Raw genomic sequence first — 27,383 nt, 5'->3', positions numbered from 1 at the left:
ATAGCCACTTGGTGCAACGTGTCTAATATACTGATATTCTTTAGTGAAAATCTCACGTGTGTCTTGTTTAAGGCCAGTCTATATAAAGAAGCAGATCACGTGATAAAACTTCCTGGGTTGTACCATTTCAAACGCTAGGTTCATGGTTGCCTGTTTGAATGCTCCCCTTGGAGAAGAGAGGTGGTATCACACAGAAAGGTAGCATGCAAAGGAGAAGACAGGCCTTAAATCTTTCGCCATGACACCTAGCTTTTTGCATGCATGGAAGTTCTATGCAGGAGAAAGGGATTTGGTCATGTGATCCCCCCCCCCCCATCCAAAGTGTGAAAGTCTAGCAACAGATTGATAAGGATATTGGGCTTTTTGCCTCAGCTAATACTTTTTGTAGAACTTCTCGCAATCCCATTATCTCAGTTTAACCTAACTCACAAGGTTGCTGTGGGGGGAAATAAGGAAAGGAGAACTATGTATCTGCCCTGGGCTCTTGGGAAGACGAGCAGGATAATAATGCAGTAGCCAGACTCTTTATATAGGAACACGCTGGATCAAACTCGTGACCCATCTAGTCCAGTGTCCTGTTTCTCAGAGTTGCCAACCAGATGCCCTGGAAGGCCCACAGACAGAGTTGGAGACCAAAAACTCTCCTGTTGCTGCACCTATAACATAGAAATTGCCTGTAATGGCCCTTACTTACATCCTGTGGCAGTGAGTTCTGTATGAGATTGTGCAAAGAATTGCTTCCTTTTGTCTGTCTTGAATCTATCGCTTGTGAACTTCATTAGGTCTCCCTGCAGGCACGTGCGTGCCTTCCCTCTCCCTCCATTTTATCCCTGTTCTAAGGAAATATTACTTTGTCCTTTCTTCCCTGTCTTGCTGGATCTTTACACTGGGCATTCAGCCTCCAAGAGTCACCTTATAGAATAAATTCCTAAGTAGTGTTTTGTTGTTTGGACCAATGATACCTTGCTACTGCTGATTCTGAACAGATTTGTGTTAATGTTCCTAAGCTCTTCCACCAGTTTTTGCTGTAGTATCAGCTAAGGGTTGTTATGATCAGCAAGAACCAAGTTGCAACTCTGTAATTAATTCTTTAGTGAGTTAATATTGCGCCAATGAATAATTTAAGATGCCATTCTTCTTTCCTGTTCATTACTTTCCCTAGATCTGCAGCACATACCCTCGGGAATTGGTGGTGCCTAAAGCAGCTACAAGGACAATGGTGCTGAGCAGCTCAAAGTTCAGAAGCCGAGGTCGGATACCAGTGCTTTCCTACTTCTACAAAGAGAATAATGTTAGTCGTGCATGTTTTGCTCTTTCTGGGGTTTGTCTGTCCATCTCTGCCAGCTGGCTTTCTAAAGAAGATACATGATCAAATGCTTTGGAGTGGGAAACTGGATTCACTTCGCCTTTGCTAATTTCAGCTTTTTGAACCAGAAGAAAGAGCTTGGGATAAATCACCTTACCAAAAGAGTCAAATGATGATTAAATATGAAAATAGCAACAAAGATTAGGGTGGTATGGGGGAAGTAATATCTCCAAAAAGAAGATGATCCTCTAGACAGAGGTGGTGTGTTAATGTGTTTGACATCAGCATTCACCCCAAGGAGAATAACATGTGTGCAAACCCCACCCCCATGACTTCTGTTCCTTCGTGCTTCATGTACTTTCCTGTGTACAGCTGACAGTTTGTACAGCAGGTAGATGCGAGTTCTTCTTAATCTATGAAGCTTTTGGTCCAAAGCAAAATCTTAAAGAATGTTGGACCAAAGGTCCACTTGGACTGCCAACCTGTTTTTCACAAATATTTCCAGGAAGTCCACAGGCATGAAGGCAATAGCTGTCTCTTGTCGCTTGTTTCTAGTTTCTAGACAGGTTACTTGTAGTTATTATGCCTAGTGCTTGCTGATTGACTTCTAAAAATTTGCCTAATCATTTGTTAAAGCTATTTCAAGTAGTGACCATCAGCACATTCAGACCCTACCTGTCCCCAAAGGGGATGGAAGTGAATTCCATAAATATGCTCCATGGGAAGAAATACTTTCTTTTGATTTAGCTTTGCTGCATGTCTTGTCTGTCTTGCATTCTGGCACTTGAGGTGGTTTACAGAGGGTGGATCCAGACTTGCTTAGGTTCAGAAAAGCTACTCCATTGTACATCTTTGACCTTACCCTACACCGCTGTTTGCTTGTCTTTGTGACAGTGTTAAATCTGTGTTTGTATGGGTTATAAAGGCAATATGTCTGTGTGTCAGTATAGCATTTTGCTTTGGGAAACCTTGGCTACACTGTTGACCCTTGTGTGTTTCAGGCTGCCATATGCCGGTGCAGCCAGCCCTTGTCTGGGTTTAGTGCTCGTTGCCTAGAGGATGAACAGCTGTTGCAAGCCATTCGGGAAGCCAACCCAGGGAGTCCATTCATGTATGTTGTAGACACAAGGCCAAAGGTATTGTTTCATGGGATCTCACTAGGTTCATGTCTTTCCAAGAAATGCTGACTTTAGTGCTACCAGAGTAAGGTCTGCCCTTCGTATGCTGGATTTTAAGAATGTGGTAGGGTGGGGAGATCCAACCGGCTCCTCTTAATTAAAATAACAGACATCTCCTTATCAGAAATTAGACCCAATCAGCTGTTCGTTATAGTCAGTATTTGCTATTCAGTTAGTGTGCCTTTTAGATGACTTTTCTTTTCCAGACTTAAACAAGTACTTGGCACAGATAAAATATTGAAGCTGGTTATACTCAGCACTTAAAATTTTGTTCCAGTAAAAACTTGCACTTTGAATATTGTGCTCCACCTGCATCATTTTTCTTATTCCAAACCATTTGCATTTGCATGGTTGCACTTCCGCTAGCTGTGGAGAACAGTATTGACCTGTGCAGGGCACTGAAGACCCGCCTGTGGCCATCTGGGACTTTATTCCACTGCCGCTCTGTCCCCTAAGATTAAAACCCTAGTGGCTAGGCTTATTCAAAAACTGAAAGCTGAGATTGTCAGGAAGCCTGTATCTGCTGGTGCTTTCTGTGCTCGTATGAAATCACATGAGATGCTATTTAATGGGCTTTGAAATGATTTCCAGCGGGTAGAGGCTTAGTGGCAAAGCATCTGCAGGAGCCCCCAGATTCCGTTCTCGGCTCTTCCGCTGAAGGATTGTCTGTAGCAGTGCTGAGAATGGCGCAGCCAGTTGATGTTCGAAGTTAAAAGGACCAGCGATCTGGCTGTTCAACAGAGAATAGTATGAAGCTTTGTATTTTAGTTAGCGGGCACAAGGGTTGAGTATTGTATTCATCTCACTTGTATCCAACCTTTCCTGCAAGGATCTTGGGGTGGTATATATGGGACTTGTCCTCTCCATCCTTCCCTCTGCCATGCAAGATAGGTTTAGGTTGAAGAAGAGTCACTGGCCAAAGATCACCCAGCAAGATTCATATTTATGTGAACGTTGAGCTGAGGTTTTGCAGAATGCCTGCACTGTTTTTGAAAAATCTGAATTACTGTTAGGCCCAAGTTGTCGCTGAAAGCAGCAGCCCCACTTTGTCTCCTTTTGTTTCTTTTCGTTGGGTTGCATCTCACAGACCAGTTCTGCTGGCGATGGTGCTTTCCTTTTGATGAAAGGTACTTGGAAGAGCGTCTTGCATCAGGCTCCTTTCTCCAGGGCAAATCACCTCTGCTAGCAGAACAGATCCATCCTATTGACTGCCACGTCTTGCATTATTGTAAATATGGTCATTATTGGGGAGGAGGAAGAGACTCCTTTTGGTGGCAACTGTGTGGCTCATGTGATGTCTAGCTTTATCCCTAGAAGCTGCTACTCATATGTTGGGGATGGCATAAAAGACACCATTTTTAGCGGCACTTCTCATATAATGCTGAGAAGCTTGACAGCATTGTTAGGAATGTGGTGTTACATTTGCCTCTTAATTCTTCCAGTTGAATGCCATGGCCAATCGAGCAGCCGGGAAAGGTTATGAGAATGTTGATCATTATGACAACATCCGGTTTAAATTCATTGGCATTGAAAACATCCATGTGATGAGGAGTAGTCTGCAGAAACTCTTGGAAGGTATGTTGGCTATGTTTTATGGCTGGCTGCTTGCTTGTGGTCACCACCTACCAGTCTCACTTGCTATAGAATGAGCCAATCCTGTAGACACAAGTGTGTGTACTCTGGGGGTGTGGAATAGGGAAGAGATTAGGAGAGTCAATACCTGCCATGTTCTTTGCTTGTTGAATTGGCATGAATTTTTAGCTGGTATTAAGTACCAGTAAGAGAGAATCAGATAAGGAAGGCACTTTGGATCTTAAGGTGGGGAAAGTGTGCCTGGTAATCTATACAAACCCCCCAAGAAGGAGGTTTTGATTTAGTAGAGCTGCAGAATTTAGGATAGTCTTTCTAAGTCAGAGGTGGTCACGTTCTTTAGCGTGGGGAAGAGAAGTCCTTCCTGGCTAAGCTGCTTGGATCCCTCCCCATCTGCGATACCACCTCCTCCAAAGAGAATGTGAAGAAATTGCCTTCCTTTCATTCGCTATAAGGCCCCTGCTGAGTTGGATCTGTGCTGTTCTGTAGGGGAGGGTGCCTCAGAGGGTGCCCTATGTGAAGAGTTGTAATCCTCTTTGGGCCTCGTTCAAAGGAAAGGTGTTATAAAAATCTAATATATATATTTAAGTGACAGGATTCTTCTAAAAGCCTCTGGAAGTTATCTTCAAAGTGTAGTAATTACATTGAATTGGTCAGCAAAAGTGTGGAGCCCAGATGCCTTCATGTGGTCAGAAATTGTCCCGTGATCATGAGGCTCAGGGATTAGAAATGTTTTTCAGGAGCTGCCATGATCCTCAAGGAAACCCTAGGCCTTAGTGCAAATTTCCAGTAGGCCTAGCTGCCAATTCCCCTGCAGGCCTGCATTTCCCAAGATCCTTCCCAGCTTTTACAACTGGACTAAGGAAAAATGGAGGGAAAAGAAAGGCCAGTCACCTGGCAGTGCACTCACCAGTAGAGGGGTGCTGTTAGGAAGGGTGAAGGGAAAGAGGGTGCTCTGAGCCCTGTCTAGTTGAACTCCCAGACCAGAGTGGTGGCAGCCAGTAAGGCCCTTGCCTGCTCCAGGGCTGAAAGGAGCAGGAGGGAGAGAGTTGCCTGGGGGTGGGTTAAATGATCCCATGGTAGACAGGCCCTCCATGACCCCGAGCTGAGGAATCTCTTCTGCCTTTTCAAACCTTCCTTCTTCCGCTTGTGTCCCATCAGTATGTGAAACAAAATCTCCTTCCATGAGTGACTTCCTTACTGGCCTGGAGAACTCTGGCTGGTTGCGACACATTAAAGCGATAATGGATGCTGGCGTCTTCCTTGCCAAGGTAAAGTCTGTCTTTGTGGGGCATTTAAAAATATGCATTGCCAGGGAGGCGGTGGAAGTGTTTCCAGGAGCCTTGTTGCTTGGGATGGGCTTTTAATGTTTACCAGGGGTGTGCAGCAAAAAAAAATTTAGGTTTTCCTGCTTTGTAATTTATAAAGCAGGGAAAACGAGTCGGAAATAAGCAATTTCCGAAGCGGCAAACCGCTTTGGAAATTGCTTATCGGCCTTCTTCGATATGCTCCATAAAGATTCGGAGCTCATGGAAGCTTCCCTGCAGGTTCCTCTTCACCTGATGCCGGGAAGAGGGGGGAATTCCCCCATCTCCCTGGCAACGGGCCAGTGAGCGGCGGTGTGGCAAGTTTAAACTCCCCCCCCCCCCCGCGCGCAGATACTGCCTCCTCTTCACCCGATGCTGGGGAAGTCCCCGCCAAGCAGCTGAAGCTGGAGTTTAAATGCCCTTTTCCTGCCGTTGCACAACAGCATGGAGTCATTTAAACTCCTTGACCCGAAGCGTCAGGAAGCTTTGATTCAGGGTTTCCGAAACTGGCCTGGCATGCTGGAGCCGATTCAGAAATTGTGAATCTTTGCGAATCGAGTCCGATTTGGGTATTTTTCCTGAATTGGAAACCCGAATCGCACACCTCTAATGTTTACTAGGATCAGGGTGACCTGTGGTTGTCCAAGCTGTCCCCAGTAACTGATTTCTGTTTTCAGTTGAGTATGGTCGAGGAGAAGCCACTGTCCTGTGACTAGAGATGGGTGGCAGAATGGAGCACAAACCATTAACATTAATGAGGCAAATCTCATGGAATCATAAGGGGTCTTGTTGTTATACAAAGAGGTCATCGAGAAAATGGGCTTGTGGGTTCTTTAGGCTTCCTGTATCTGTTTTACTCATTGTGGTTTACCCAGAGAGGTCATGCCTCTAAACTCCTGATCTCTTCAGCCAGTGTTCTTTGTATCTTGTTCAAGCATTTTGATGTGGCATGATGTGTGTATGTGATTCTCCGCTTTATAGGCTGTGAAAGATGAGCGTGCCAGTGTCTTGGTCCACTGCTCAGATGGCTGGGATCGTACTGCGCAGGTCTGCTCACTGGCTAGTCTAATCCTAGATCCATTTTATCGGACATTAAAAGGATTCATGGTAAGAACAGGAACGCTTTGGGATTTTAAACAAAAGGGTACACTCCTACCAATGACTTGGACTCTTGGCTTGGGAACTAGTTTGAAATGTAGGCAAGCATCAAATGGTTTCCAAAGGAAATTAACTTGGAGTCCAAAATTAGAAAACTAATGCAGAAGGTATGAGAAAAGATATATCAGTGCAGAAAATGGAATTATACAAGTAGAGCGCAATGCAGTGAGAGCAGGGAAAAACATATAATAAACATTCAAACATATTACAATTCTGTTCCTTTTATAAAGAAGTGTTCTCTTGAAGCATTCCATTATCCTACAGCCATATACATGCCCTCCTGAACAACGCTGTGTTACACAATCTGCAGAATGACAGAAGTGTGGGACTACAAGTTGGGCACCTCCAGGGAGAGTGCATTTGACGGGCAGTTGCCAGTCTTACTGGTTTGCAGGGCAGCCCCTTCAGAAGGCTTTGCTCAGTTGAGTGAAGCTGTCATAGCTGAACATAGCAGCAGGGGCAGTCCTGCAGGTACTGAGAGTCCAAGGTCATTGAGAGCTTTGTAGGTAATAACCAGTACCTTAAATTGAACCCGTTAACTGATAGGCTGCCAATTGAGTGACTGCAAAACTAATGTAATATGCCTAGCAGTTCGGAGGGAGAACTGAGCACCATAGAAGACAAGCAGACCTTTTCGTACTGGATCATTATGATCTGTATCTCTCCGTTACTGCTTTTCTCCCAGACCGTGCTTGCCTAGATGTTCTAAATCCTCCAGTCCATGTGGAAGGGAGAGCCTCTAGGAACCTGAACTGAAAGCACAATGCAGAGGAGTTAGCCGTGTTAGTCTGTGGTAGCAAAATCAAAAAGAGTCCAGTAGCACCTTTAAGACTAACCAATTGTATTGTAGCATAAGCTTTCGAGAATCAAGTTCTCTTCGTCAGATGCATGGTACAGAGACTGGTCAAATATAGAAGAGGAGGGGGGAGGAGGGGAGGAGAGAGAAGATGTAATTGGGGGGGGGAGCACAATGGAACTGAAGTAGATGAGCTGGGAAAGGAAGTGAAGACTAGGAGAGTTAATTGGATATCGGAGTCTAGACTATAACGTAATCTAGTCTGTCCTGCATTAGCAAAGGGTTGTCCTCATATATTGGTGGCCTTGCCTTGAATGGATTCATATAATTGAGTGTCAGCACTACATAATATGAATTCCAAGTCACCTAAATGTGTGTTCAGGTGCTCTGAAAACATTCATAGGGGGTAGCTGGATATAGTGTTAACTCCAAGCATCATGCAGATTGGTGTTCAGAGTTTCTGGCTGCTGTTGTCAGGGCCGGCGCCAGCATTTCTGGCGCCTGAGGCATCTTCAGGGGTGTTGGTGCACGCGCACCAGGGCTACATGGATGCCGTCATCACATGGAGCTGGGACAGCGCACGGGTAGCCTCCCAGCCCTACCGTTCAGTTGCCCCACGCCACCCTGGCCGCCTGCTGCGCCTGGCCTGCAGCTGTGTGCTGGTGGTGGTGGTGGTGGTGGTGGTGGCAGCGGCGGCGGCAGCAGCACAGAGCAACTGAGCGGGAGGGCTGGGAGGCTGCCCGCTCAGCTGCCCAGCGCTGCCGCCACCAGCACACACTCCAGGCCGGGTGCAGCAGCACGGGGCAATTGAGCTCCGTGGCACACACCCCCACCCCCAGTGCCCCCTGCAGCGCCTTAGCGCTCAAGGTGGCTGCTGGCCCGGCCTCAATAAGCGCTCTGGCCCTGGCTGTTGGAGCCATTAAAAGTGGTTCTAGTGCTTTCTTTTTGGAATGGTGTTCCAGCTGGAAGTCTTAATGCATTTTTAAAGCAGAGATGTGTGAGTAGGATGAACAGTTGCCTGTTCAGATACCTGGGGTGGGGGGTGGGGTGCGTGAGATTACCCAAGGAAGGAAGGGAAGGTTTTCTTTTAACATAAGTTCACTGATTTATAATGGGATAAGAGAGACAAAAAGAAAGGAACTGTAAGCCCACAGGGAGGCATTATGCTTAATACAGTGCTTGCACTGTTGAGGTGCTCTATAAATAATATATATATATATATATATATATATATATATATATATATATATATATATATATATATATATATAATTAATTATTATTATAATTATTATTATTATTATTAAAGTCTGTCATCCTCCTTGCATTGGGGGAAGCTCCACTTGTTCTGAAGTAGATGACTCCCTTCTTGTCCCTAGACCCCTGTCTGTCTGCTCCAAAAAACTCCTTGTCCCTGCCTGAATATTGTACCCCAGAAGCCCCATCCTCTATTTCCACCCATTGTGTGGATTATCTGTGGTTGGGCAGAACATCTTCTGATTTCTGACATCGAAATAGATTCCCAAGGTTCCCCTCAGTTTAAGCACTGAGGCTAGTCCCCCGCTACGCAAGGTAGTAAACTAGGCTTTGAGCTTCTTGAAACTGTACTCTTACAGATTCACCACATTGGACTAAATAGGGGTTAGCACTTTCTTTCTCTTTTAAATCATTGCTTGGCTTAACTTAGTGGCTTCCCTTGGTTTCCTGAAGAGAGCAGGATATCCCAATCATGTGCATGCTTCCTTCCCTGCCCCCAGGGGGTCTGGTGTGGAGGTCAGTTTTTGGAGGTATTTGTGCAGATACTAGATTCCTTTTGTAAAGCCAGTTTGTAATTTTGCTTCTTTCTCTGACTTTAAAGGTCTTAGTAGAAAAGGAATGGATTGCCATGGGTTACAAATTCTCACACAGGTAAAAACATCATGGATTAAAATGGGCTTGCGTGTGTGTGTGCAGCTTGTATTTGTAGTGTCTTTACTTGAAGTGGTATTTCCCAGGGTTGTTATGAGGATAAAGGGGAGAACGGGAGTTGTAAGCTGCCTTATTTCAAAATGCTTACCGAGAAATGGTGACAAAAGAGGAACTGAATGGTGTTATGGTAATTACTGATGGCACTAGATTTTAAAAAGTTTATTTCTCTATCTCACCTGTGCTCCAAGGAGCTCCAGGTGGGTATATGTTTGTTTCCAGCTGGCCTCTCACTTGGGCATCAACCACACTCAATCCTGCTTTACTTCTAGAAGGCTCCTGCATCATGTAAATCCAGAACAACAGCAAGGGCAGATAGGCTGAGAATAACTTTCTTGAATCAGTTTTTCCCCACGACAGTTCTTCCATTCAGGTTCCTTCCCCCGTTTCCTATACATACTCCCCTCTAGTCATGGAAAAGTTTACAGGATTCGAAGGGAGAATAAAACAGGGTTGCACTTACCTGTAACTGTTATTCATCGACTGGTGTTTTGTGCAGGTGCACATTGGGATTGCACGTGTGCAGGCCTGCCATGGAAAAGACTTCCAGAGCTTTCTAGAAGACAAGGAGTGCCTCTTCTCCCCTTGACACTGTCCCACCAGAACTATCAAATGACTAAAGGAGGGTCTCTATCCCCTCAGTTCTCTCCATGCTGCTGCCAGTGGTTTAGAAGGGCATTCCCCCATGCTGCAGATGGCCCCTGCATTGGCACTAACATACCTGTCACATACAGGTATGCAGGGCTCATTTCGAGGGGGAACGCACAGGACCAGTGTTCCAGCAGTTCCCCCAAGTCAGGTGGCTCTGCCCACCTGACTTTAGGGCCGTTTGATTGGGGCCTGAATCTGGGCCCAAACAGCCTGGATCAGATCAGTGCACTGAACCGATTCCGGCCATTTTGTCCCCGATCCGGGCCGAAACGGGCCCAAAATGACCATTTTCAGTCATTTTGGGCCCGTTTCGGCCTGGATAAGGGCTGAAATGACCCGGATTGGGGCCAAAACGGTTCCAGATTGGGTTGGTGCCTGGTGGGGAAAGCATCCCCCGCCAGACACTGACCCAGTCCTGGCCATTTCGGCCCCGATCCATGGCCATTTTGGGTCAGTTTTGGGGCTGATGGGCCCCGGATCGGTCCGAAACGGCCAGGATCGGGTCGGTGCTGGGTGGGAGAAGCCTCCCCCACCCGGCAGCAACCTGGCCCCGGTCATTTCGGCCCCGATCGTGGCCCAAAAGGGCCCTTTTGGGCCCGGATCAGGGCCAAAACAGCCTGGACCGGGTCAGTGCCAGGCAGGGGAGGGTTCCTCCACCCAGCTCCGACCTGATCCGGGTCGTTTTGGCCCTGATCTGGGCCTGAAAGGCCCAAAATGGCCACTTTTTGCCATTTTGGGCCATTTTCTGCTGGGATTGGGGCCGAAATGGCCAGGATTGGGTCAGTGCTGGGTGGGGGAAGCATCTCCCTCCCGGCACCGACCCAGTCCCAGCCATTTCAGCCCTGGTCTGGGCCGAAACGGGTCCAAAATGGCCATTTTGGCCCCATTCCCGCTGGGATTGGGGCCGGAACAGCCAGGATTGGGTTGGTGCCAGGTGGGGGAACCCTCTTCCGCTTGGCACTGACCTGGTCCTGGCTGTTTCGGCCCTGATCTGGACCCAAAGGGGGCCCAAATGGCTGTTTTTGGCCATTTGGAGCCCATTTCGGCCGGGATCAGGACCGAAACCGCCAGGATTGGATCAGTGCCTGGAGGGGGACTCCTCCCCTGCCCAGCACTGACCCGATCTGGGCCCCAATCCAGGCCGAAACGTGCCCAAAATAGCTATTTTGGGCCTGTTTCGGCCTGGATTGGGGCCAAAAGGGCCCTGATCGGGCCCCTGCCATGGGGGGGGGGAACACTGCCCTGTCTGGCAGCAGCCAAATCCCGGCCATTTAGTCCTGATCAAATGGTGTGTCATATGCTAATGAGTTATGCTAATGAGTTCTTGCAGCTCTTTTTCTACGAAATGACCCCTGCAGGTATGTAAGAACTCAAGAATTGCAACTGTGAATGTGAAAAAGTTCAACAACCTTAGTAAAATGCAGATTGACTAAGACTGAAAAGGCAAAGGAAAATTCTTTTTCAACTAGTAGAACAAAAAGGGGGGGGTCCCTCTGGAAAGGGTCAATAACCAACCATCCAAAGAGCAGGGAAATGCTATATTGCATCTTCATGTAGGATACCCCAATTTTTGCATTTTTATAAGGTGTTGGAATTCTGCACGTTGCACCCAATCAGCAGAGGGACTGTCTGCAGAAAAGGTAGAAAGATGTATGAACAGGCAGCCAAGCAAAAGTATAAAGACTACAATACACAAAATTAGATGGCCTGAAATGTTTTTTCATCTGTCTTCCTTAATAAGTAAGGAACTCTCAAAATAACACCAGTATTCTATCTCCAGGGAGTATTGAACTGACTAGTTCAATTAATGGGAGGACAGGTGACCTCCTCTGAGAAAGAGAGGTGGGGAAGATCTTTGGTCTGAGCCCATGAAGCAGCACAGATGTGAAAATGAACTGTAGGAAACCAGAGAATGGTGGACATGGCAATGTTGACTGGTGGTCCCCGGCCCTAAGGAAGCCTGCCTTGCTTCAACCAGGGCCAGGGCCTTTTCAGTCCTGGCCCCAGCCTGGTACGCTCTGTCAATGGAGACCCGGGCCCAGCGGGACATAGTATCATTCCGCCGGGCCTGTAAGACAGCTGTTCCGCCAGGCGTTCAGTGGTTGAAGGGGGTGGTGCCATGTCGGCCTCCCACCTTTGGGGTGGGGGGTTCTCCCCACCACTGCACTTTAATGTACTTGGTTAATGTATTTTATTGTTGCTTATTGTATGTTGATTTTAGAATTATTGTTTTCTTGTTTTTATTGATTTTAACTGTTGTTCACCACCCAGAGCCCCTGAGGATATGCGGTTTATAAATCGAAATAATAAATAAACAATAAATAAAATGGCAGCAGACCACTGAATGTTTACTTTTTCTTGGAGAGTAAATCAGCAATGAGGGTAGACAAATGAATTTAAAGGATTTTCCCAAGTCTGCTGCCAGAGACTCTTTCAGTAGAAGATTCCAGAGATAGAACCTGGCCTTTGACACCAAGTTATTTGAATGAACGGAAAAAGTAGCTTTTAAAGCTTCAAAGGCAAGCCTGTTCCTCCCCATAAAGTGTTTTCCATCTAGACTGAAAAATTCAGAGCCTCTGTGAAGAATAGCCACTACTTTAAAAAACCACAAGTCCTAGAATAGAACACTGGCCCAGATTAAATATACAGACTTCTCTCTCTCTCCCTCCCTCCCTCCCTCCCTCCCTCCCTCCATCTGAAAGAGAGCTGAACTCACAAAAGCTTGTATCAAATGTTAGAGTGTCACTGAGCTTTATGCTCAAAATCAATCTCATTGGAGATGTTCAATGGCTTCAATTTATAACACTGACCAGTGCCCTTCAGTGAGGGTACAAGGATAATAGTTACCCGTTGATTAGCAGTTTAAAGGGAGTTGCAGCAGAATTCTGTTTCCCACCCAGGCTAACAGTTTACAGCTTTTGCACTCTACAGTGACTGAATTAGAGATGCAGGCCATCGACAATGACAATAATAACCACTGGAATCAAGTGTAAATTTTCTAAAGGATGGCAGTAGGGGCTCAAAGTAGCCAATTTAATGAAAGTTTGTATGTCTAGGACTTCTTGGCCTGAGGCACCCTTTCTGAGTAGAAACATAAGATGTCCTTTAAAAAGATGGGTGTGGAGTTTATCTAAACCTCACCTGTCAGCCCCAATGGAGACTCTTAAGTGGCTACAATATTTTACACCTTTCCATTCCATCCACACAACAACCCTGCAAAGCAGGCAGAATGGCAATTGAACCTGGATTTCCTAGATCTTAGCCCAGTGCCCTAACCACTGTACCAAGCTGACTCTTGTTAGAAATGGTGTCCCACAAGAATGACCCCAGAAACAGAATGCAATTGAAGTAAGAACTCTGTCCAAGCAGTAGCAATTGTAATATAGAAGAATCTGTTCCATGTTTTATGTTAGTTCCAGGATACTAAAAGCTGGAGTTGCTCCAGCCCAGGTTCCCTTATGTCTGAATGAGCTGGCTGAAGGGCTGCTAGGGAAGGCTTCAGGCCTTGTGTTCTGTTCTTGGTTTCTGCTGAGTAAAGTTACTCTGTGCTGACTGAAAGAGACCCTCTACACATTCCTAAATGACTGCTGAATCTTACAGCGGTGAGATTGAGAACCTGGGGAGAGTCGGCATCATTCCTGGCAGGAAAAGGGAAGTGTGGCCATATATGGAACTGACAGGGAAAACTGCCTTCAAAAAGGGTTGGGCTGAGGCGCGGGTTTATCGTCTCTGTTAAAACAGAAGCAGCTGAGGAGCCCCAGTCATTACACTGACGGTTCCAAGGCTGCCATATCACCGCATTAGTGGTATTAACTCCTGCCTCCAGGGACTGCCTGGGGTAGAGGGCAGGCAGGCAGGCATCCAAAGCCTTTAGGAAAAAACCTTGCAGCCTTGGATCCCAGACCTCTGCTAAGTGACACGTTCAGGTTTCTGCCCTTGGAGCCAGCACAGCCAAGGAGGAGAAGGCCTTTATTCATGCTGGCACAAAGGCAAAGCCTTTGGAAGAGAGGCTCTCAGCTGTGGACCCAAGGGCTCTGACAGGCTGCACTTCTAGGCTTCTCTCTCCAGAGCTGAGGGGGCAGGCGCCTCTAATCAGGCTTGCCCAAAGCCACAGCCTTTGAGCAGAAGCTGTTCTGAGGAGGCTCTCCGATTATACCTTCGAGGTAAATTGGTGGCAGGAAGATCAGGCAGCTCTATTGTGTGATCCTCAGGGAGATAAGAAGTGATGTTTTTCAATGTCATTGCACAGCTGGCACAATCTTGAAGATGCCTCTGTTGAGCCATAATGACAAAGGGAAAACCAGAAACTTTTCTTCTTTAAATGTAGTTTTATTGTTCACTCGAATGACTACCAATGATTTTAAAAAAAGAGAAATAAGTCTCAGTCTCAAGGATGAGGTGAGGAAAAAACAGAATAGCAATGGAGATCCTCTCTATGTGGTGGCAAAAGGAACCGATGAAATATCACCTCCTGGTCAAGTGATAGTTTGGGTGAGAAAGCACCAAGGGGAGGGGGGGCCTTCCTGGAAAGCTCTGTTTCCGTGGCTGGCCTGCGCAGTCCCAATGTGGGGCTGCATGGAAGCCACGATGAATGGGTTTCCTTCATTTAGGAGCAGGTTATTTGGTCAAGGCTGCAGAAGCAACTGAATGTGATGCGCAGTCACAGTAACATGCCTTCCACCTCTCCAGGTGTGGCTATCTGGAAGGTGACCTGAGGGAGGTGTCCCCCGTCTTCACCCAGTTTATTGACTGCACCTGGCAGCTCATGCAGCAGTTCCCCTGCGCGTTTGAGTTTAATGAGCGCCTTCTCCTGGAGGTCCATGATCACATTTATTCCTGCCAGTTTGGTAATTTTCTGGGGACCTGTCAAAAGGACCGGGAAGATCTGAGGTAAGGTGGTACTCTGAGGGACAGGAGGAGTTTTAGTTGTTTTGTCTTTGTGGTTTCTTTGTTTTGAAATATCAAGGGTTGAATGATCTCACACGACCTCTTGAGGGTAATACTGAAGTCATGAAGTCTACAGAATTTCTGGGTCAATACTAATGGGTGGGGGGGAGGGTTGCTGAGCCTCTTTGGTTTGGTATATGTATTCCTTAGGTATATATCCACGACACGGCTGTGCTGAATCCATGTAACATTGCTTCCAAGTAAGTAGCTTCAAAATTAGTTTCAAAGTATAAAAGTGGTATGTACATAGAAAATTTGGGGATTGTAGGAGATTCAAATGGGGCCGGGGGTGGGATGGCACTGTGCTCTCGCCTTCCATGCCTTGAATTTGCCACATGAAATGTAGTTGCTCTTCTTTGCCTCTAGTGGATATACATACAGCTGTGGGGGGATACATACCAATTTAAAAAGAATACAGGACTGCCACTGAGAAGAACACAGCCCTGTGTCAAGGTCTTCCCATCTATAATAGGTGCCTTGCTGTCCTACCACACCACACATTTCCCCTCCCGTGCACTCTCACGCCTGCTTTATTCCATGGGCTGCTGTGCGCACCTAATCAGGGCATGGGAGTAACTTGGACTGGACACTGTTGAGGGGAGGGGTCTTGACTCGGGGCTGGCATTTTGGTGGCAGCTTTTTTTTAGCTGGGTTACAGCTGTTCTGCGTTGGTCAGTAGTGAGTTTCAGGTGTTGTCATTGAGATCCCTTGGTTGAGACACTGGAATGAACGGCTCCCCGTATCGGTTTTTTGTGGTGTTTGCCGTGACCGCTTGTTTTTTGCAGAATCTTCGAGAAGACCCATTCCCTGTGGCCTTTCCTACAGCACAAGAAGCAAGAGTTCAGAAATCCATTGTATAAGGGATTCTCAGTTCACGGGGAACTCCGACCCAGCACTCTGCCTTTCAGTTTCCAGTAAGTCACTGGCGGGGGAAAATAAGCTAGGAAAACTTGAACGATTAGAGCACTCCGTTGCTGTTGTGGTTTCATTTCGTAATAGTATCAGCAGAAAAGTTACTGGATGCCTGATCTTACAGGGGGAAAACACTAAATAGAGACCATAGCTTGTTGCATTGATCTCAAAGGGGAAGAAGAAGAGGCATGCAAATTTTTAACTGTTCGTGGCGGTTCTTCAGTGCCAAATACCCAAGTATTTTTAGATGTAAAGCCCATTTTGTTCCTCAGTTCAAGAAATTCAAATTCTGAACCAAAGAAAGCTAGGTTCACCAGTTTGCATAAAGGATACAAGCAGCAGTGAGAGATGTGAGGCCCTGAAACTCCACCCTGGGCTGCCAGAAATCTTGTCCAGGAGCTCTTCTCAGATTTCAGCAGGCCTGGTGCTCGTGGTTTCACGCATCAACGATAAGAACAGGTTTTGAAAGGTGGGGGGTGGGGGGGTGAAAATTGAGGTTCGTAAGATGCTGAATGTCACATTCAGTTTCACATTTTCCTGTGTTCCTGCAGACTTCCCATAATTTTACCTTTAATCCCCCAGCACAGGATGCTTGTGACAACTTGATGGTACTGTGTGCTGGTTTCAGAACAAGGCAGCTTGTGAACATTTGTGCAGATCGAGTGACTACAAATGTCTAGTTTCTGGGTTCCCACATTTCCATCAAGGAACTGGTTTTTACTAATTTTAGTTAAGGTTTTGTCAGGCTAATATCTTGGCACCAGTAGGTCAGCTTTGTATTGCATTATGAGTGGTTGGCGTTCAGCAGAGATTTGCATTTTGCAGAAGGCAACATTGTTGCCCTTGTTGAGGAGGTGGCTTGACTGCTCTTTTTCTTCATCCTGTTTACTGCTTTGTTAGATTTACATCTCTTTTTTCCCAACCATCTTCTCCCAGATTGTAGCTTGCTTCCCTCTATAGAGCACTTTGAGGCTTCTGGGAATCAAGGTTTCCATATCTGCATAGGAACTGGCTCTTACATCTAAAAAGATCATCACGGCTTTTCCATTTTGAATAAGACGTTGTGCTTGAGTGCAGATTCCCAAGTTCAGGATAGCTGTCTAACGCATGCGCGAGATGACTGCATGTTTTGGAAGCTTCCTCTTTAGGGAAGGCTTCACGGTTCTATGCTAGAGCACCTGCTTTGCATGTATAAAATCAAAGGTTCAATTCCTTGAATCAGATAATAATAGGTCTTGAGTAGCTAGAAAAACCCTGTTTTGAGACCTTTAGTATGATGCCGGTCTTTTGCTCCTTGCTGTTTCCAGGCCCTTTGAAAGGAAATGATGCCATGGAAATGCCCCTGTGCCTATTGTACCTCACCAGTCTTTGACTTTGGTCTGTACCTGAGCCAAAAGTATCTCTTCAGAAGTGACCCCCACATTGAGTTTTCGTTCTTGTTTGCACTCCCCGGGGGGTTGCCCCAGTGCCCGTCAATCCACTAGCAATCAGCTGGAGGTAGCAAGTCACCTGGAGGTCACGCACTACCAGCAGGTACCCTGGGAACACATGCAGTGTGTGTGCTCCCAATGGGTGTGAAAACGTGGCTTCCTGAAGTGATGCCATCGCACTGGCATGGCACAAGGTAAGTGGCAGATCCCCCACCTGCCACCAGGAGGGTAAGGGGACTGGACAGCCCTATTTGCACTACATGTTGTGTTGGTGTGTGTAGAGGGGGGGCCCTCTTCAGAATTCCACTCGGCATCTTCATCTATTCCTGTTACATCTTAATTTTTTAATAATTTGTTTTTAAATTCAGTATATTTGCATTGGCCAAAGCAAATACAGGAAAAGTAATTAAGTTTTCAGAACTATTTGTTCGTGCCATGGTTTTTAAATTCATTTTTAATTGTTTTATGTCATTAAAGTCTCCCCCCCTCCCCCCACCTTTCTACAAATGTTTCAGAAGTCTTTGAATCTTCTCTTTCCTTGAGGTTCTGGTGTGGCATGTATAACCGGTTCGATAAAGGAATGCACCCAAAGCAGTGTGTGTTGGATCATCTTCTTGGTTGCATCAGCCAGAAATTGGAGTTGGAAGACATTGCAGATGAGCTAGAAAATGTAAGTAATACAAAGTGGTTAAATGATGGTTCTTTAGGAAAAGCAGTTCATTGCCAGAGGTTTTGATAGTGTAGCTGGAGATGAGATGATGGAGTCTCCTGCTTCTGGAAGGTTGTAATGATCCTGGGCCTGAGACTTTCCAGTAAATTTCCAGTAGTCCCTTGTTGGCCTACATTTCCCAAGATCCTTCCCACATTTAGAATTAAAGTAAGGAAAAATGGAGGGAAAAGGAAGGCTGATCATCACTGAGGAGGTTGAGCCATGAGAAAAGTAGTATAAGGCTCCCCGGAAGGAGGAAGGCCTTTTTCCCCCATGTGCAGCAAGGCAGAGAAGCAGCTACCGGGAGGAGAGGATCTCTCACCCAGGGTCCTTTATGTGTTAATTTTGCTCTGGTTGTTGTAAATGTATCCCGTGTTAAATGGCTTTTCCTAAGCATTCCCCCCCCCTCCTCACGCATTTAGTGATTGCCCTGTTTAATAAAACCTGTCAGGTTCTGGCAGTTAGATCCCCATAGTACTCCACTGCACGCACTCCAATATATGAATTAAAGTTACTTTATTAGAGATCCATCAGTATCAGCATATACAGACAAGGGTATTGGCAAAAGTGACGTATATAAGGTTGGAGGGATTAGTTACAGGGAAAGTTCCCACCTTTAGGATAGGGATGGTTGGGCTTCTGGTGTGAAGGAGCCAGAAGGGGGGGAAGGGTTTTTGAGACAGGAGGCAAGAAGAACTGTAGGAGAGATGAAGTTATTTTTGGTTTCCAGGGAGAAGCCGGCACTCATGGACATTCTCAGGCAGCTGTGAAAATGAAAGTAGACATTGCAGTTGGCACCTATGAGATAAGCAACCCTTAGCTAGACAGGCCCCAAAATGCCACTTCCCATACTCTCAGAGGTTTAGCACATGATACAGAGCACAGAGAATACTCATGGCAGAAATGTAGACAGACATATATGACAAAACCTTTTCCTTCTCTGGGTCCTCACGCCTCAAGCTTGACCAGTCACCTGTCAACACCCTCATCCGTAGTGGGGAGATGTTAGAAGGGTGAAGAGATGGGGGGTGGGGGGCGCTAGTTGATCTCCCAGACCAGAGTGGGGAATCCAGGGGGACACACGCATAGTAGACAAGTAGAGTTGCCAGGTCCCCTCACCCTCTTGGTGGGAGGGGGGATCTAGCACTCACCTTTTTCGACGTCTTTGCACATGTGCTCCTGGGGAGGTTTGATGATGTCACTTCCAGGAAGTGACGCCATCGCACAGGATTAATCCTCTCTTTCCCTGTAGCAGCAAATTCAGTTGAATTTATTGTTGCTGTTTTGCCTGGCAAGTCCAAATACTATGATCGGGTTTTACCTTATGGCACTAGAGCTCCTGTAAATATTGCCTTGCTGGATCAGTCCCTCTAGTCCAGTATTTTGGTTCCAGCAATGATTGCCTAAGTGCTCCTGGGCTGATAGCAAGCAGCACAGAAGGTTCCAACAGCTTATTTTTCAAAGATACATTATAATAACATAATTATAACGTTCGATTTATATATACCATCTTTCAGGACAACTTAACACCCACTCAGTGCGGTTTACAAAGTGTGTTGTTATTATCCTCACGACACTCACCCTGTGAGGTGGATGGGGCTGAGAGAGCTCTGGAGAGCTGTGACTGACCCAGGGTCACCTTCAAGCGGAGGAGTAAGGAATCAAACCCAGCTCTCCAGATTAGAGTCCCACCACTCTTAACCACTACACCAAACATTGCTGTTTAGCTCTTCCTGCTGACATCTCTATAAAGTGAGGAATTTAGCAAGCTTCTTAGGCACCATCATCACCTCTGTTGGGACTGAATTCTCAAAACTAATTACGCTTTGTGTAAAATACACATGATACTGTGTTATGCTAAATCAGACTATTGGTCCTCCAAAATCAGTATTGTCTACTCAGTCTGGTAGCAGCTGTCAGGAATCTCAGCTGGAGGTCTTTCTCATTAGTGAATACCTGATCCTTTTAACTGAAGATGCTGGGAGTTGAACCTGGAACCTTCTGCATGCCAAGCAGATGCTGTTTCAGTAAGCCTTGGCTCCACCTCACCCTTCTTGAGAGCTTGGGATTTACTACCAATCAACTTAATTGGGTGATCTCAAGATCTGCTCATGGGGAGGCAATGAAAGAGAGAGACATTTCTATAACCCTCTTTCTGAGGTTCATGATTATATAAACTTGTCACATTCTCTTAGTCATCTCTTTTTCTGTGCTTAAAATACTCCCCAAGACTTTGTGCTTTCTTTTCCATTCACTTGATTATTTCCTCTACTCACCTGTTTAGCTTGTAGAGTTCTGGGTTCCCCTGGTTATTCTGTCCTCCAATAGAGCAGCATGCAGCATACTCTCCCAAAGAGGAGGGAGGTTTGAGTAGATCCAGAAGAAGTCACAGGTACAAAGAGATGTGTACCCATGTGTTACCACTTGGTAGATTTATAAACTTTAGCCGCCAAGAAAATTCATACAAAACTTGTGTCTGAAAACCAAACTTTTTAGCAACAGAATTTGTTTTTAGTGTGTGGAATATTTTAACGATTATTTGTTCAGGTAGGATGAAGTTTGATGGTGGCAACCTATATTGCTGATTGTTTTGATCTGTCATCTTTTATGATTTGTTTTTTACATAGACTAATTTGTAATGGCCTTTGGCCATGTGCCATGAAATCTACCTATCTATCCAGTTCAAAAAGGGTTGGCACACATACACGCAGACGCATTGAGGGCTGAGCATGCTGCTCTCATGTTGCTGTGGAAGCTGGCAACAGGAAGGGAGGCCACAGCTTCCAGCTCTTTGTCTGCATGTTAATACTTTTGCTGCTTGTTCCCATTCAGCCGACTGGCCAAGAGCAGCAGAAGAACGTCCTTATATATCTGGAGCTAGGGGGCAGGTGAGGCGCAAGCCTCATTGCTGCTTTCCATCCTAAGTACCATGGTGCAGTTTCCTCTTCATGATCCTTTTCAAACCTTTGGAGTTGAGAAAGAGAAAGACATGCAGACATGCACACCCGTTTTGTTCTTTGCTGGTTTCAGAAGCAGCAGTGTGGCTCTCTAAAACACGAAGCCTGGACGTTTATTCCTGTATGGAAGCTGCCCTGTGGGGGGTTGATGAGGGACAAGCTGAAAAAATCCACCATCTTTGTTTGCAGAATCCCAGCTGTGAATTTATGCAAGGGAATTATGATACTAGCTGTTACATACTCTTAACTGCTGTCCCTGTGTGCTTTTTTCCCCACTGTTGCCATACCTTCTGCCATGACTGCAAAACCTGTTTTCATGGCTGTCATGTCCATTTCAACTTCCCTTCTTTCAAAAGAGATTTCCATGTGGGGGTGGTGTTAAGAAACACAAGCCCAAAAGCTGCCTCTGGTGTGTGGACCTAATTGTGGGGTTGTCTGAATTCTGGCTGCCTTTTAGAAAGTCAAATAATAAAAACTGTGGATGGATGCAGTTGCATTTCTCCTCTCTCGACTAACACAAGCAGAGAAGAATATATGGACCTTAGGGAGTCATATCTTGCAATCCCATATGTAGTATATAATCCTACTATATAAAAGGCTAAGTGTATTCAAGAGAACTCGCTTGCTACCCTGGTGCGCCTCCAGAGGGCGCTGCTGTGGAGGGAAGTACAGATGAGGCAGCCAGACCTCCAGAGAGCACGCCACGGCAGGAAGCCCAGGCTGGGATCAGGAACAGAGCAGGCGGCAATGCCTGGCCTCTACCTTCATCCATCTGGGATCAGGAGCAGAGCAGGTGGAAATGCCCACCCTCCGTCTTCACCCAGCTGGGCTCAGGAGTGAAGCAGGTGGCAATGCGCGTCCTCCGTCTTCACCCAGCTGGGATCAGGAGCAGAACAGGTGGCAATGTCCATCCTCCACCTTCTCCCAGCAGGGATCAGGAATGAAGTGGGTGGTAATGGCTGCCCTCCACCTTCGCCCATCTGGGATCAGGAATGGAGCAGGTGGCAATGCCCACCTTCCATTTTAATCCACCTGGAATCAGGAGCGAAGCAGATGGCAATGCCTGCTGCCCGTCTTCACCCAGCTGGGATCAGCAGCAGAGAGGGGGCAATGCCCACCTCTGCCTTCACTCAGCTGGGATCAGGAGCGGAGCAGGAGGTAATGCCTGCCTGCCCTTCACTCAGCTGGGATTAGGAGGGGAGCAGGAGGCAATGTCCACCCCCGCCCCCCACATTCACCCAGCTAGGAGCAGAGCAGGTGGCAGTGCCTGCCCGCCACCTTCACTTAGCTGGGATCAGGAGGCAGTGCCCGCCATCCGCCTTCACCCAGCTGGGATCTAGAGTGGATTAGGTGGCAATACCCATCCCTTTTTTGCCCAGCTCAGATCAGGAGCAAAGGACGTAGCAATTCCCGCTCCACCCTTCACCTGGACTAGATCAGGAGTGGAGCAGGTGGCAATGCCGGCCCACATCTTCACCCAGCTGGTATCAGGAGCGGAGGAGTTGGCAATGCCCATCCCTCCTTCAACCAGCTGGGATCCGGAGTGGAGCAGGTGGAAATGTCTGCCCCCCCCCTTCACCCAGCTGGGATCAGGCAAGGAGCAGGTGACAATGCCCACCCCTTCACCTGGCTGGGATCAGGAGGGGAGTGTCAGGGCTTGCTACGGCCACCGCTGGGCGGGACACCGGCATGCGTGGCCCTGATAATAATAATAATAATAACATTCGATTTATATACCGCCCTTCAGGACAACTTAATGCCCACTCAGAGCGGTTTACAAAGTGTTATTATTACCCCACAACAATCACCCTGTGAGGTGGGTGGGGCTAAGAGAGCTCAAGAGAACTGTGACTCGCCCAAGGTCACCCAGCTGGCTTTGTGGAGGAGTGGGGAATCAAACCCGGCTCTCCAGATTAGAGTCCCGTGCTCTTAACCACTACACCAAACTGGCTCTCAGTTTTTGATGTCAAAGGGGTGACAGGGATACGGCAGGACCCTGCTCTGTGGAAGGAGGGGCGGTATACATCACTCAGACTCCCTCTCAGTCCACTCACTGGCCTGCTCAACCTGATCCAGTCCTCCCCCTTGATCTCCTCCATCTCCTTCATCCACCTTCCGCCTCGCCTCTTCTCACTCTCACACTCTGCTTTGCTCCCGCTCCCGCTCCACTCCACTCCACTCCACTCTACTCCACTCCACTCCACTCCACTCCACTCCACTCCACTCCACTCCACTCCTACTCATCCCACCCCGCCCTGTGGGTGGACTTTCCTTATATCCTACCCTTCATCCCAGGCTCCACCTGCCAGGCCACACTCCTCTTTTGCCTTCCACCATTGTCCTGGGCTCCTCAAGCAGTTGCAGCTGGGGTAGCTAATTGGGCTGTGTTGGCCAGCTACAGCTGTGTCTCGTTGGCTGGCTGTCAAGCCTCTCTGGCTAAGCTGATTGCTGAAGGCAGGCCCAGCTGTGTCTCCTTGGCTGGCTGCCCAGATTCTCCAACAGAGTGCCTCAGGCAGCTCCACCTGGAGTTGCTTTGTTCCTGGCATCCCCTGGGCCACATTATTGCCTTCTAGCTGGGGTGTGGCTCTGAGCTGCTGTGGCTGCTTCTCCTCCCCGGCTGGTAAGGTTTCTTTTTGGTCAGCTGCTGTCTGTCCCCACTGCCTTTTCCCTCTCCCTCTGTGCTTCAGCTTCCTCTGGGTGTGTGGGTGTCAGGGTATGAATGACAGGCTATGGCAAATAGATCCCTGTACCATTGCAGCAAGAAATCCAGGCTCTTGGTTAAATGGCTTTATTCAGAAATCGGATCATTTCCACAGATATGTCTATAGAATTACTCAGAAGCAAGGTAAGCATCTAAGCAGTAAGAACAGGTCGACAGGAATGGTAACCTGTGGGAAAATCCTTCCTCTTTAACACACACGTTTGCTCCTTCCCCCTCCCAACAGTAAAACAGGACTTTTGGCGCGAACTCGTCCTGAGAACATCTCACATATTTGTACCATCAAGTCAAGACACTGAGAAAGCAAGAGATCAAAGTTGAGACATAGCAGTGCATGGGAATGAGCAGGGTACAAGGTCAGAAGCACTGAAAGTTTCTACAGTCTGTTAGATAAGGCACCTGCAGCTTCAAAAAGGAAACAGTGAAAGGAAACAGTTATGGCATTGGTAATATGACATCAAGTTATAGCATGAAACATTGGTTCAGGAACAACAGGTCAGCATTAAGTAGTGGCATGGATGGGGTGCAGACATGACAGTGGGGGGGCTCTGCCTGTTTTGGCAGCCATTTTATGGTTGCACCCACCATCCTGTGTCAAACTTCTGAAGAAGCCTACAGGCTCAGTAATGTTGGGGTCCCCTTATCTAGTCTGATCTGCAGTTCAGTCCTTTCTCAACTTGACAAAATTGTGCAGTTCTTTTCCAATAATTCTCACTTTGATAATGATTTCCACCAGTGGGCTTGAAACAGGGTAGGTTGAAGCTGAGTCTGATAGGTATCCCATTAAATTGACAGTATGGTTCATTTTGCTGTAGTTTAGTCTTCAGTCTGTCCAAGGAGATATGACGAGTTGCCCCAGACTCTTAGACCTGATGCTTGTGGAGTCATTGCTGCTCAGTTTGAGGCTCTTGCTTGTATCAAACTCTGGGTACTGATAGTTCATTCCTTTCTGTCTCTACAGAAACTGCCCCCCTTAGATGGACCCCTGCCAGATGAGCTTTCAATCTTAGCCAAAACGGTAACTGTTTCAACTGGCTGTTTGAAATCACCAATGCTCAATACTCCCCAGGACTATGAAAATGAGCCTTCAGTCCTGTTGGCCAATGGCACCATAGCTGTGGAAGGCAACAAACCCAACCAGCTAAACAGTAAAGAGGGTCTTCTTAATCCTCTTGACATTCCTGATGGAAATAGCAGCAGCACCAACGGAAGTGTCTAGTCTGATGGCGATGCAGGAGATCTCCAATCCTGTTGAACTGACCTGCACATATGGAGAGTGGCAGTAAAGCAGGTGGGACCTATGGCCCAGTGCTGGGGTAGCCGCCTCACCCACATGGCAAAGTGTTATGTTTTTCTGTATTTTGAAGGTGTGGGAAAGGGGGCTGCTGTTTGGGGGCTTGCAGGAACAGCCAAGAGGTAGCACTTGGAGCTGGATTTTTGCTGCCCCAAATCTGACACTGGATGTGCCTGCTGAAAGTGCATCAGGGGCTCTCCTTCGTCGTGTCTGACCTTTTTCCAGCAAAAGTGCAGGTGCCCCTGCTGTGACCAATGAAATTGCTTCCATTACTGGTTTCTAAGGAAGGCTGCTCTTTGAATCCAGGGAGAGTTAAAAAGCCACACAGTATTTAATATGTGGAATTAAAAGCAATGTGAACTGGTAGTGAAGGGCTGGAAATGTCAGTTCGCTTCAGAAGCTTTTGTTGGCTGGCTTTTAACACCCTGCATAGGAATTCCACTGGTGTATTTTTGTTGTTCCTGTTCCTGTTTTGTAAGAAGGTATGACTTTTTTATTTCTTTTTGTAAAGCAGAGATTGTCATGCTCAACCATTAGAAATGTGATTATATTTTTATCATTGTGATATGTACTTGGCTGTAACGTATGAACACGTTGTCTTTTGTGATATATACATATATATTTAAAACCTGTGTTTTGAACCTTGTAACTTGCTGTTTCACTTTCTCTATCATAATGTTAATAGTCTTGAATGGTCTCCTGGCGTGTAAATGAAATGGTAGTGAAGTCTGTGCACCTGGGTCTGAGCTTGTCAGTAGCCCTCCTGTCATTAAGCTTTCCATTGGTTGATGTCCAGTTCAGAAATTTACTGGGTTGCCAAGCATCTTCACTTAGTTGAAGAACTCTTGTACATCATGCTGAAACTCAGGTGTCACAATTTTCCCACCACCCCCTCTTTTGAGGGGGAAGAATCTCAAGTGTCAGGTATCTTTATCGTATCTTTGTATGTTTGTGTGCAGGTGGGAATGGTGGCCACCCACCCAATTCTCCACTGCTAGAAAATGTGTGCTGGCTTAGTAACCAGCACTTCGACACTTCTTGAAACAAAAGGAGCTCAACTTTCCCGTTGTACATTCCATCCTGAAAAGTGCTTAGTGCTTGCCACAAGCACCGTACTACCCAGCTGTGAAGCATCTCCCTACCCCACCCCCTGGCAAGGTCTTCATGGAGTTTGCCATTGACTCTTTCTGTTCTTCCCAGGAGAAATGAGATTATGTAGCAGAGACTCATTTTGTGTGATGGTGACATGATTGAACATCTGTTCAGAGCAGTTAGCCACAGTCCCTTAGTGGCCCGTGTTTTCATAGAGCTTTTTAAATAAAAATCTAAAACACTGCATCACATTGACTTGTAAGAAATCTATTCTTGAGGAACAAAAACTTGGCATTTTCTTACCATCTACCATTTTGTTAGCTGTTTTTTGTCCCCAGATTAACAAAAAACATTCTGTTCTTCTCCTTTTTAGTTCTGCTCATCACAATTGCTGAGTCAGAAAATATAGAATATACCAGGTATATTTTTCACTGGTTTATTTTTCATTGCAAGTCAAACAATATGTGCCCAGAACCCTTGGAGCTTTCTTAGAATTGATTTTTCTTACTTGCCTGCTAATTAACAAAAATACCCATTTTGAAAATATAAATGGGGGGATCCTAGAAACTTAATACTCTGTTAAGTTTAAGAGGTTGTGGAGAGGCATCTGGCTGCACTGGACGAATACAGATCCCCTGGGCTGGATGGTGTGCTCCCAAGAGTGCTCAAAGAACTTTCTAGAGAACTTGCAGAGCCTCTGTCTATTCTCCGGTGGTCCTAGGAGTGGGGCAGTCCTTATTTTTGGGATATAGCTCCTCCTCTCCGAAGGCAGGGTCAGTCAGCTGATTTTGATCCCGGAGGGGAGGGGCTTGTCCCTGGAATCACCAGTCTTTCTGGCCCTGCCATCCGAGCAGGACATCTTCAGCAACACTCTGCAGAGCGCAGCGATCCCGATGAAGAAACTGCCAGAGATGAGCTGGGCGTAGCGACATGCACCTGTAATCCCAGTACTCAGGGAGGCCGAGGCCACAGGCAGTGTGGAGCTCACACTCCACCGACGGCCAGAGGGTGAGGTTTTTGAGTCCGCAGTAGCCTGTTGTAGAGACCGATATTATCGGGAATTCCCTCAGGCTTGGAAGGAGCAGCCTCCAGCAGCAGCAGAGGACCTGCTGCAACCCTGGCAGCCCCAACTGATCCTGCGGGTAACAGGGGTGGTGAAAGGAAGGAGGGAGGAGAAAAGAGTAGCAGAAGCCTCAGAGCCAGCTCGCCCTAAATAAAAGGGAGCCCTCCTTTATTTCTCTTTCCTGTCAGCCAGGGCTTGTGAGCTGCGCTTTCACTTTCATTTCTCCTTTTGGGGGGAAACATTTCTGTTGGCAGAATGTCAGCAAAGGCAGGCCTAGCCACCTCACGGGCCTCAAAGAGCGTAAGCCTG

At 46.9% G+C, this 27,383-nt stretch overlaps 1 protein-coding gene across 1 annotated transcript in view; it reads left to right on the top strand.

Moving 5' to 3' along the window:
* Positions 1–26,262, top strand: part of MTMR8 (myotubularin related protein 8) — a 34,592-nt gene extending 8,330 nt beyond the window's left edge. The window contains exons 5-14 of the mRNA XM_054996663.1: positions 1,163–1,291; positions 2,308–2,442; positions 3,927–4,059; positions 5,236–5,345; positions 6,363–6,488; positions 9,194–9,243; positions 14,641–14,841; positions 15,684–15,812; positions 17,784–17,910; positions 24,587–26,262. Of these exons, the coding sequence (XP_054852638.1) occupies positions 1,163–1,291; positions 2,308–2,442; positions 3,927–4,059; positions 5,236–5,345; positions 6,363–6,488; positions 9,194–9,243; positions 14,641–14,841; positions 15,684–15,812; positions 17,784–17,910; positions 24,587–24,844 (1,398 nt within the window). The 3' untranslated portion in view covers positions 24,845–26,262. The remainder of the gene's footprint in view (positions 1–1,162; positions 1,292–2,307; positions 2,443–3,926; positions 4,060–5,235; positions 5,346–6,362; positions 6,489–9,193; positions 9,244–14,640; positions 14,842–15,683; positions 15,813–17,783; positions 17,911–24,586) is intronic.
* The last annotated feature ends 1,121 nt before the right edge of the window (positions 26,263–27,383 follow it).

The sequence above is a fragment of the Eublepharis macularius genome, chromosome 13, assembly GCF_028583425.1.
Source record: "Eublepharis macularius isolate TG4126 chromosome 13, MPM_Emac_v1.0, whole genome shotgun sequence".
In the NCBI taxonomy this organism is placed as follows: domain Eukaryota; kingdom Metazoa; phylum Chordata; class Lepidosauria; order Squamata; family Eublepharidae; genus Eublepharis; species Eublepharis macularius.
Note: the sequence above shows the minus strand (reverse complement) of the source record. Positions and strands in the feature narration are given on the sequence as shown.